The 11537-nt window shown below is 43.1% G+C and overlaps 1 protein-coding gene across 4 annotated transcripts; it reads right to left on the bottom strand.

The window, feature by feature from the left end:
• Nucleotides 1-593: 593 nt before the first annotated feature.
• Nucleotides 594-11121, bottom strand: rbbp5 (retinoblastoma binding protein 5). 4 transcript variants are annotated; one of them, XM_035631072.2, is made up of 14 exons: nucleotides 10952-11121; nucleotides 8319-8344; nucleotides 7981-8153; nucleotides 7466-7606; nucleotides 7196-7358; nucleotides 6836-6945; nucleotides 6588-6707; nucleotides 5655-5808; nucleotides 5440-5511; nucleotides 5169-5286; nucleotides 4827-4896; nucleotides 4417-4655; nucleotides 3470-3709; nucleotides 594-1069 (listed from the first exon to the last, which is right to left on the bottom strand). In XM_035631072.2, exons 1-14 carry the CDS (start codon nucleotides 10977-10979, stop codon nucleotides 1017-1019), a joined length of 1707 nt encoding a protein of 568 aa, XP_035486965.1. In that variant the 5' UTR covers nucleotides 10980-11121; the 3' UTR covers nucleotides 594-1016. The 4 variants fall into 4 exon arrangements, with proteins under 4 accessions (XP_035486965.1, XP_035486967.1, XP_035486966.1 ...); XM_035631074.2 differs by having other exon boundaries at nucleotides 3632-3709; nucleotides 10952-11119; XM_035631073.2 differs by lacking the exon at nucleotides 10952-11121 and adding an exon at nucleotides 10034-10337.
• Nucleotides 11122-11537: the final 416 nt, after the last annotated feature.

Here is an 11537-nt window from a genome sequence, read left to right as displayed (position 1 = left end):
CATATCATAGGTATCCGCGCTTATGTTTATCAATATGACATTTTTTATTGTACAGAGTAATAAACAATGCAGAAAAATAATGTGCATTTATGTTACATTTTAAGCAAAATATTTTTTTATTTTCTAAAGCTCCAGTCATTTGGTTGTATTTGTGTTTACTTTTTATTTATAGTTATTTATGTTAAACTTTATGGTTAAACTGAAATATTCAATTCAATTTTTATTTTTATAGCGCCAAATCACAACATACATCGTCCTCACAATATTACGGAGAAAACGCAACAGTTCCCACAATGAGCAGCACTTGGCAACTGTGGAGGAGAGAAAACTCCCTTTGAACAGTAAGAAATCAATATCAAGCCTCAACTACATCTGAAAATGACATCTTAGGAATCATTGACACATAAAAAACATATCCTTATCAGTCAGGCTCTAATCAAAAAGTATGTGAACGCCACACCTCCATATTGTCCTCTTATGTTTACATTTTTTAACGGGATGATAAATCATTATCAGAATTTTTTTTTAAACTTTTTTTTCCAGTTTTCAAGAATCAACCTGTGCCTTCGAAACAAAAAAAACACAACAACTTGTTCCTTATAAATCAGAATGTTTTAATACGTATAAAAACAATGAGAAAAACAACACACACACACACACACACACACACGTTACACAATCAGGATGCAGGCGTTCTATAGAGACTCACGGACATGTGATATCTACTGTGATGACTCACAGACATCTCTGTGTGTGTGTGTGTGTGTGTGTGTGTGTGTGTGTGTGTGTGTGTGTGTGTGTGTGTGTGTGTGTGTGTGTCTGTGTGTGCATGTGCATGTGTGTGTGTAATCCAGGCCGAGGAGTTTCCCTGTGACGCTGTGTGCTGGTTTTTGAGAGGAAACAGTCTGAACAGCGAACAGGCTGCTGCTCACTCACAGTCTGTTCGAGACATCCGGGGTTCGTGTCTCTTTGTCTGAGCCTGTTGGTGTTAATTCCACAAGTGTTCGCGGCAGTGATCAGTCCATCCCTCCAATGTCGTGCTGTTTGTACGACGGTGTGACCAGACTCCCTGCAGAAACACACAGACACTGTCAGACGGACACATCATCATGAGCAACGAGACACTGCCTACATGAAATATTCTTCCTATAGTAAACTACTGTAAAAGCTCAAATCAACTAAAGGTCAAGTTTTAAAATAAAAGCCAACACGGACAAAAACATCAGAGGAAGGGTGTTTAATGTTTCACACAATGAATCGAGTGTAATGTACATTTCCACAGCACAGATCACATTAGTGCATCAACCGCCGTGTTTTGTGTTCAACACAAACTGTTGACATTCACTGATTATTTTTAAAATAATCTGTATCTGCAAAGAATTTCCCAAAAAGTTAGATTATGTAAGAAAAAATATTTTCAGCAGATCTTTGAATCTCTGATGTTGTGGCTTAGCTTCAAGTAGAAACAGATTAACGTTAATCTCATCTTCAGTACAGTTAGTCAGTCGATGTTGAGGAAAATTATTCTTTTTTAATTTTTCTATTGCTTTTATTCTTTATTTGTATTGATTTGTATTTACATGACGTTTTTTTCTTCTTTTGCTTTTATTTCTTTGTTTTTTATTGGTGTGAATCCATTTTTGTTGAATAACTTACACAACAGCTTCTTGATTTTAAGCTGCATATCTTTGAATTGAATTTGGGGGGGAAAATCCTAACATTATACCAAACACCTGCAGGATCATGAAGCGGTTTAGTAACAGAACTTTTATAGGAAGACATTAATGCTTAAAGGAGACACATTCTGCTCATATTCAGGTTCATAATTTTTAACTTGGATTATGACTTGAAAAGGTTCACATGCTTTGATGCTCTCTGTGCTTCCTGCAGCTCCTCCTTCACAGCCTCTTGTCTGAAACACTTGGCTTTAGCTCCTGTCTCTTTAAGGCCCCTCCCTCCCAATGAAGCCCAGTCTGCTCTGATTGGCCAGCTGGCTCCATTCTGTCGTGATTGGTCAACCGCTTCCAGCTCATGTAGGAAGTGTCGTCCTCCGTTCTCCCTTTACCTGGCTGTTTGTGGGCTGTCAGTCTGACAGCCGCAAGGCATACGTTTTGCACTTCCGGAAAATATCGTGACATCACCGTCTTACAGAAGTATCGGCCGGACTACTGACAGTTTCAGGAGCTTCAGGGGATTTTTAGCCTTAATTGACAGGACAGCTGTTCGTGTGAAAGGGGGATAGAGATGGGGAAGACCTGCAGCAAGGGCCAGGGTCGGAACCGAACCCGCATCAGGGAGCGCCAGCGCCACCAAGTGCGGAACCGACGCCCAGGAGCAGTGTTTCCTGTCAGGGATTGGAACTCAGACTTTGGGCCTTTTTAACTTTGCAAAAATTTTACATAGACAAAAAAAGCAGAATATGTCTCCTTTAATAAACATTCACTATCACCTCACATCTGCGACACAGAAACATAAAAAAACACAAAGACAGGAGCTGAGCGGCGTCGCTGCAGACAAACGTTTTACGTCACATGACAAGCCCAAGGAGCGAGGTGGGAGTGGGAGAGCGGGAGGGTCAAAGGCCACGCAGGAAGTAGATGCAGACTAGCCAGCTAGCCTGCGATGAAAACAAGCCCGCCGTCCCGCACCGTGAGCACGTCAACGACCTACTTGCCAACCACATTCTGACTTCACCAATGTTAAAAAAGACAGCAAAGTGTCCAGAGTGAGGCCGAGGATCACAGACACATTAAGCAAATCTAATAGAAACTGTGAAACTACCTCCGACTGTAAAACTGTGACTGCTCAAAGAATTATGTTTCGACCACTTTTCTTCTGTTTTCTTTTTGCGGATAAGTTTGATTATGTGGTAATTGTTCAGTAGAATATTCACATTTAAAAAAAGATGAGGCTGGTGTTTGTTTTTGTTTTATATCTTTAAAAAAAATCCAATGGAAAGTTTCTCAGTACTTGCAATATACTGATCATCTTCAAGGCCGTCCACTTCCAGAAGCGAGGAAAAAGTGGATTTTAAAATAGGCCTGTTGAGTATATTAGTAGTTCCTCATTAAAAGTGAGGTAAATGTCACAACCACAAAGTAACTTCTGCCCCATTAAGGTCCAATTAAAAAATATAACTATCATAATCCTTATTTCTGACTGATAAGAGTCTGGATAAATAACCTCCTATGTAATATTAGTTTTTTCAAATGGATCAGATTTTTAAAAAACAGACAGTTTGCTCTGTGTTCAGACCTCCAGACTGTGGATTTACAACAAATAGGGGGTCTGTGATTGGGCTGCGTGGTTGGGATGGGTGGGGTTGGGGTGGAAGCAGCACAGGAAGGGGGGGATGGGGGTGGGTGCTTTGGAGACAAGCTGGGCTGGTGAGGTGTCAGTCAGTGTAGCAGGGCAGCAGGACTAGCAGAGCTCCGAGAGGCAGCAGCAGCAGGGGCAGTGGTGTGCTTACCTGTGGCCAGGCCCCCCTCTGCCCTGCCCTTCATCCCTCCTACTCCTCCTCCTCCTCCAACTCCTCCAACTCCCGGGCCAGAGCCGCCCAAGACTTCCCCGGGGAAGGAGGGGCGTTCGCCCCTGTAAGGTTTGGGCCGGAAGGGGAAGTCTTTGTCTTTACCTTTGGAGCCTTTGGGCCGACCCGCTGTCTTCTTCTTGGACTTGCCGTCCCCCTTCACGCCCAGCAGGGGGTGCACCTCTGAGGAGAGAGAGAAGACAGGCCAAAGGTCAGTGACGGCCTTGTTCATACGTGTCAAATCCACTGATCTGGTGAACTTTGAAGGGCAATTTAGGAGAGAACTTTATGCTCTTGTAAACAACTGTGTGCTGTAGTGAAGAATTTAATCATAAACACATGTAGTTTGTATGGATATCGATGATGAACAGCACAGAACAATTAGCTGTTAAATGTGAAATAGTGAACTTATTTTGAGTAAAAGTAGCGATTTACATAAAGTTATGAACAGATTATTTCCTCAGGAATATTGCTATATTGAGATGATTTTTAATTAATTTCATGTTCTTCGAAGAAATAAAGTAAATGTTCATACATATATATTTCATATACGAGGGCAGCAGAGAGGCTCCACTGCTGGAGATTAGTATTAATTAAAAAGACTACAGGTAAAGATGTTGGCACGTGTTGCATTTGCATAAAATGTAAATGTGTTAAAAAGGAGCCGCACAGAGATCACGGTCACTTCGTACTAAATTATCAACAACAGGGGAAATACAGTAACCGGCTGCTTTTACTTTCCTGCACTTGATGATAGTAAAATAAGAGTCCTGCCCATTATTATGAAAATGTGCAACATTAAAATATAGAAACATAACATAAAAACAAGAACACAGACAGTAAATGTATCTCTCTCTCTCTCTCTCTCTCTCTCTCTCTCTCTCTCTCACCGTCACTGGGCACCCCCTGCAGTTCGATGGTGGTGGTGCGGGCCTTCTTTTTGGCCGGGCCTCCTTCAGACGAAGGCTGCCGCTGCTTCTTGTCGCCGCCGCCAGCCACTGCCTCCTCTGGGGCAGAACCCTGGACCGAGGAGTCCGGCGGGGGGCCGAAGGGGTTTTCCTCGGGGTCCTCGACTTCGGGGGCGATGGGCAGGTACAGCAGGGCCTTGTAGTCTTCCAGCTCCTCGTCACTACAGGACACAAGACACAGACTCTCAGTAGTTGAAGAGCTAATTCAATGTCTTGGATTTATACTATTTATCCAGTTTTTGATCATTCAGGGATAAAAATCGAGATTATATGGCATCTGCTCAGATCAGAGAAGAGACATTGATGTAATAGATCGTCTTTGTTTCTCTCACCTGCTGCAAAAAGCAACTATGGGGTCAACGGTGGTGACATCCACCTCTTCATCTTCTGCAGCGTCTGCACCTGCAACATGAGCACAAGTTGATGGTGAAACCAGGAAGGACCTGTTCTCCTGGTAGAACAGGAGAACAACCACAGGCCATAATAACAGTCAACTTTGCATTGTGTGTGTGTGTGTGTGTGTGTGTGTGTGTGTGTGTGTGTGTGTGTGTGTGTGTGTGTGTGTGTGTGTGTGTGTGTGTGTGTGTGTGTGTGTGTGTGTGTGTGTGTGTGTGTGTGTGTGAGTGTGTGTGAGTGAGTGTGTGTGTGTGTGTGAGTGAGTGTTTGTTTGTTACCTGTCTGCTCAGGTTCACTCTTGTCCTCGTCCTCGATGTCGAACTCTGACTCTCGCTCCTCGTACTCCACGTTCTCGTCCAGCTCTTTGAAGTCGGGAGCGAAGGCGCTCCAGTTTTCCTGCGGACAAACAAAAGATTCAGACAAAACTCAGCTGGTAGTTTTTGCTTTGTTTACGACCCACGTTTTGTTTTGATTTTGCCAGGCCAAATTTAATAAACATTGATCTGTTCATTCGTGTACATTCAGCCTCGACTTTCACTGTCTGCTCACCACTTGGTTCTGAGCCCAGATGGAGACCACTCCACTGGAGATGGAGGCGATGATCGGACGGACAGGATGCCACTGAAGAGACGTTTAATGTTAGATGAGTGAATTATCTGATTGTTAACAACATAACATCTCAATCTAACTGAAAATACATTCTCAGAAGTGTTGTGTCACACTGTGCTCTACTGAGCCAGACTTTTACGTTCTGACATCCTTACAGCGACATCAAGCAGCAGCTCTCCTCTGGTTCCGTGCAGGATCTTCACCAGGTTGCCGATGCTCTTCTCCCAGATGTAGAGGGCGTGCTGCCTGGCCGAGCCGGCCACAATGTATTCGCCATCCCCGGAGAAACAGCAGCGCTTCCACGGAGTCCTGGACGGGGAAGATAAGAATGGAGGACGTGACCGAACTGAGATCAGAGGAAGAGACTGATGCTGTACTACGAAACTTGATATTTTGACCTCAGCACGACCTTGCAGTTTTTTTTTTTTAAACTAAACTATTTTTATACAAACACTTTAAAGACCCCCTCCAGTCATGTTTTAATGTATAGAAAAAGAATCTGCTATGCCTAATATTTTGTTTAACAATTGTTTACCCCAAAAAAAGTTTTAAAAAACCTCTGAAATGGGGCTGGAAACCAATGCACTGTCACTCCCTCATTGAGGAATTCTGAGACTATGAATATTCATGATATGCAAATAACACAGGCTGCGTAGATGGAATAATGTGCGCAATAAGATGGCTAGCGGCAACATCGGCGAGATTCAGCCATAAAACTCTCTCGCTCTGCAAATGCTAATGCTAACTGTCTGCTTACACACCCGCCGTCCTCATGATGCGCTGCCTATGCTGCACTGGAAGTTTCCTGTTTCTTTGCCTCACATTTGCATATTACGTACCAAATCTAGCTTGAACAGGATTTGTTTGAATTTGAAATTGCGGCGAAGTGACACAGAAATCTCCTCCTCCAGGAGAGGAATGTGAAAACAGTGACATGTCCCTATAGTCAATGTCAGACATTTTAGAGTACAGAAACAGAAGAAAAACATTTTTTGAGTCTAGTGGGACTAAGGTTTAAAACAAACAGCATAATCCTTATTCCCCAACATCACACGTCCTCTGGTGTGATGAATTCTGCGGTGACGTACCTGTTGACCAGATCCTGTAGTTTCTGCATAGGTTCGGGTTCACCATCCCGGCCACAGGTCAGTATCTCCCTGCCGTCGTATACTCTGATGATGCGGTCTGCCGTGTTGATGAGAAAGCAACTGCACAGACGGCAGGAAAAGTGGACAAAGTAAAATTAAGAGCACAAGGGAAAAAAAGCACAAGAACAATCCTGCTTTCAATGTTAAGATTGTGTCATTATCGCGTTTGACTTCCCGTCGCCTCTCACCTGCCCTTGCGTGCAAATTCGATGGATTTGATGGCTGTGGTGTTACTGGTGCCAGTGGTCACTCTGAAAGACGCCACCAGCTCCTGAGTGTTTGTATTCAACACCAGGATCTGCAACAACAGACGGGAGGAGATACGAAGGTGAAGGAAACAGAAAAAAAAACACTGGCTGCGTCACAGGTGAACGCTTTAGGGTGTAAATTGTGAGCGGAGGGAAATTTACAATTGTAATTTCCTCTGATCAGAAGTAATAGACTTTTTTCCTCAATCAAATTCTTATATACTCGTGCCCTCTTGAAATGCAGTGATGTGAACAAAAAGGTTGTACCGTGTTTTCAGTTTGACTGAAAGAGAGGCTGACCTTTCCTTTGGCGTTGCCCGTGTAGATGTATTCGCCCCGTCTGTCGAAGGCTGCCACCACGTTCAGGTCTGAGTCGTCGTCCACGGGCAGGACAACGTGCTTGGAGTCTGACAGGGTCAGCAGCACCGGGGCAGACTTCATGGGACACACCAGCACCTTGTCCCTAAAAAGACAGACGTCATTTCTTAGAACAAAAATGCAAAGTACAGTAGCTTATAACTCATCAAGACACCACAAAAACAAAAGGACAAATGGTGTCCGTTCACTCACATGTCTCTGGGGTGGCACTGTAGTTTCAGGATGGGCGAGGGGAAACGGAATCTCTGGTCACAGTCTCCAGTCAGGACGTCCCACTGCGAGACGATGTTGTCTGTGGAGGCGCTCACCAGCTTGTGGCCATCTCGACTCCAGCTGCACGCACACACATAGACACACACAAATATATAGCATTCTGAAGTTCATCACGAAGATGTTGTTTATGGAAAAATTGATGCAGTTGAACCAGGCAGACTGTGACCGTGGACGTCTTGAGCAGAAGTATTTATAACAAGAGCTCAATATATTGAAGAGATTTTCACAATCATTATACAAATCAACAAGTGGTCAGTGCAGGGTGTCTCAAAACCACCTAAATAAATTTGAGATTTAATTGTTGTCTAACTGTTCTGGTGTTGACATAGATCTTGAAAACATAATTTTCACACAAATACTGTGTGGCGAGAGGAGGCAGGTAAAAGACAGATGTGTCTGAATTGGACGTTCACACACTGGCTGATGTGTCTCACCACAGAGAGCAGACTGGGTGAATGTGAGCGCTGATGATTTTGGCGATTCCCCGTGTGAGAAAGTCCCAGATGACGATGCGGCCGTCGTTGCAGCCCACGGCCAGCAGGGTGCCCCAGCGGTTGAAGGTGCAGGTGAGGGCCATGCTGATACAGTCCAGGGTGCCATCTGCCTCCTAACAACACACAGCCACAAGGAAGCCAGTTAGCATCAGGCCTAGAGAAGTTTATCAAACTACTGTAAAATTAAAGATTTAACTCAGGCTGGAGGATTTAAACTGCACAAATTTTAACTGAAACTTCAATCAAGCTTGTGTGAACATTAAGAGCCGGTCACTTACCTCTGGATAGTTCTGCCCGAACGACTCTAGGAGAGGAATGACAAAGAGACAGTGATGAGAAACTTTGACTAAATAAATTAATATTCAAACATGATCCCAAAAGGATCTTTGATGTAGGAAAAAATTAAAAGAATTCAAGGAACAGATGAATATACAATACACAGAATGGACTACGACAGCTACACTACAATATATAAAATTGAGATAACTAAAGTATAGGCAATATTTAGAATATTTATCAAAAAGAAGCAGGAAATAATGTAAAAAGAAAGCAAAACTTCTGTGAGAGAAAAACATGAGATGTTGACATTTGAGTCATTTACAAAACGAACTTGGATTTTGACCAAGATTACAAATTTCACACTGATTAGAAATGATCACAACTTTTATGTAATATTCAGATAAAAAAACTTGAAAAATAAAGCAAAGTTAAAGCAGAGTCAAAGATAAACACAAAAAAAATTTACTTTTTCAGAAAGTAAATTTGGAAATTTGCAAGTGCAAACCATCTTTTTTCAAATTGAAGTCAAAAAGAAAACACTGAAATTTATTCAAATGAATAAAGCAGAATTTTTATCAGGCCACTACTCATACTGGTTGATAATAGTATCGGGAGTATTATATTTATATATATAATTCTATATATTTAAATATAGTTTTTGTAAATTTCTTATATATTCTTCTGTCCACTTTGCTGCTGTAATGCCCGAATTTCCCCATAGTTGGACAAATAAAAGGTATATCGTATCTTATCTTATCTTTATGTTTGCTAAACAATTAACCTAACATGTCTTAAAAGATTTCCTGGTAAAACAAACAAAAGTTTTCTTTTCACAAGACTGAATTTGGCATCAGATTTAGTTTGAAAAAAGTTTTGGCAGTTAAAGAAGTACCCTTACCCTTAGTACAGTGTAAAATCAATTTGATAAACCATGTGTGCAATCACAAAAAGAGGACCAGACCCACAACTGGGCTATAGCTCAGCAAACACTTTGCCTCCAACCTGGACTGACCCAGATTCACAGCTGTAAAACCTTTTGTTGTCAAACAGATCAGGGACAGTTTCACAACACCAGGCCAAACACAACCACACGGAACCACACGCCTCAGGCCCACACTACTTCTGAAAACAGAAATAGAATCTTTCTCCCTGTCAACCACATGAAAACAGAAGAAAATTCCATTTCTGATTTCCCTCCGTTGTGCATGATCATAATAACTGAAATCGTGAACCAACGACACGTTTCCTCCGCAGTGACGTTGGTGACGCTGTCATGTGGACCAGCTGTGTGCTGGTTCTTCCTCCCAGCGGTGCCACTCACATTGGGAATCAAACAAACCATAAAGAATTTTTAAAAAAAATTGAAAGCGAAATGACGGCGACTCTTAAAGAAACATTCCGTGAAGATACGAGTGAAGACAATGTTGTCGAGGCTAACGTTAGCTAACTCACACTTGGTCTTCTTCCATTCGGTGAGAAGCGTTAACTTAGAAGTATCTATCGGACTCGGGCAACACGTGCATCACGACGTCAGCCAGCTTCATAAAACATGAGCAGAAAGCGAAAAGTGTGTAAGTTAATATGATTTTAGTGGGAACTCGTGTCGGCTGCTGCTAGCATGCTAGGCTAACTCACAATGCTAACCACAACAAGCGCGTATCGCGACGCAGGATCGACGCACACGGGGAGCGTTTCTCCGTTTGGTTTTAGTTACCGAGCAGTTCTAGATTCATCGCTGGACGAAAGCCGATCCAAAGTTCCCCCCGGCGGCTTGATGTTGTGAACTGATATCGTTGTAAACGTCCGCACGTATTTTTTTTTTTTTTTTTTTTTGAAATTGAGCCTCAGCAGCCGCGGGGACTGGCGCGCCGAGCCTCCACGCAGGACCCCAACACAACGCGACGTGGACGGCGCCTGAACAAAAATCACATTGTTCTTCTTCTTCCTCTATTTCTTTCGGGCTTTAACGGACGCTTGCACTGCTGCCATCCTCTGGAGTCAGGCAACTCTGACAGACAGCGTCCAGTATTCCATTTCATTGTCCTCCTCACCGTCTCCCCGCCTTGTCTCCGTGTATAATCGTCACCCCCCCCCCCCTTCCTCTGTCCTCTTTTCTTTTCTTCCATCATGTCTCTTCTTTTCTGTTTGTTGTCTCTGCCACATATTTCCCTGCAGTTAACGAGGACATGCTCTACAGTTTCTGACACAAAAGCTGCATCCTCCTCTATATTGTGAAAGTGCCCTGTTCCCTCTTCCCTACATCTCACACCAGCATCTCTGCATCGAGGTGGATGCAAATGTCCGCCTCCTGTTTCTGGGTGCCTTGTTTGTCAGTCAGCTGGATCAACGCACAAAGTACACAACCGTTTTGCACCGAACTAGGTGGCGGGATGGGGCATGGGTCAAGGAAAGACCCGTACAATTTTGGCATAGATCCAGTTAAAGGGGCGGATCTTTCTTTTTTTTTGGTTGAAAAATCCCTTTTCCCCCAACATGTTTGTCAAGTTCCCCAGGACATGATGTATGGAATTATTACATCACCATAGTAGCACTTGGACCCCTTGACTCACACACACACGAGCTGTACCTTGGTGGCTTCAGTTCACACGACTGGGTTTTTTCTTTTACTGACCTGCATGTAAATCCATATGAGTCCACATCTCTGTTTACATGTGACTTCCCCCTCTAACCCTGCATCAAATGTCAAACACAGCCACAGAGACAGAATACCCAGTCCTTCAACACTAGAAACAGCTGGTTGTAGCTGATGATGATGATGAAGATGCAGGATCCGGGGATGGATCCGGAGCTGGAGCTCGCAGCAGCCGCCCACAGGCCACTTCCTGTCTTCAAAATAAAGGCCCAGAATACATTTGATTGAGCAGAGTTTCCAGAAGGGGGATTCTTTAGATTATATAATACATTTTTCAATGTCTGAAAATTTAGAGGCACGTTTGAAAACACTTACTAGTGTTCACTCACAACTGAGGGTCCCTCATTATATGTCTCTCTACCTGCTTGTCAGTATTTCTCCAATTCCACTATGAATTTAAAGATGACCCTTGAAACAATTTTTTTATTATTATTTTGGTTCTAAATCCCCAAACAACTCCTTTAGACATCTGGATGAAAAACAGTCTGTCCATTACACAACAGGTCTCGTTGTCCCAGGATCAATGCTACCTTTTAACTTGCATTTACCGCCGCCCAATTCAGTA

Source organism: Scophthalmus maximus, chromosome 6, assembly GCF_022379125.1.
Source record: "Scophthalmus maximus strain ysfricsl-2021 chromosome 6, ASM2237912v1, whole genome shotgun sequence".
Taxonomy (NCBI): domain Eukaryota; kingdom Metazoa; phylum Chordata; class Actinopteri; order Pleuronectiformes; family Scophthalmidae; genus Scophthalmus; species Scophthalmus maximus.
The sequence above is the reverse complement of the archived record's forward strand: the minus strand, read 5'-3'. Positions and strand labels throughout refer to the sequence as shown.

What these genes read in the sequence shown, in the direction of transcription:
- rbbp5 (XM_035631072.2), bottom strand. Translation starts at nt 10,979, where the DNA reads ATGTGGACTCATATGGATTTACATGCAG. An exon ending in GCAGGGGGTGCCCAGTGACG is followed by an intron (nt 3,710 to 4,416) that starts GTGAGAGAGAGA and finishes CTCTCTCCTCAG; the next exon opens with AGGTGCACCCCCTGCTGGGC. An exon ending in AGAGGGGGGCCTGGCCACAG is followed by an intron (nt 1,070 to 3,469) that starts GTAAGCACACCA and finishes GTGTTTCTGCAG; the next exon opens with GGAGTCTGGTCACACCGTCG.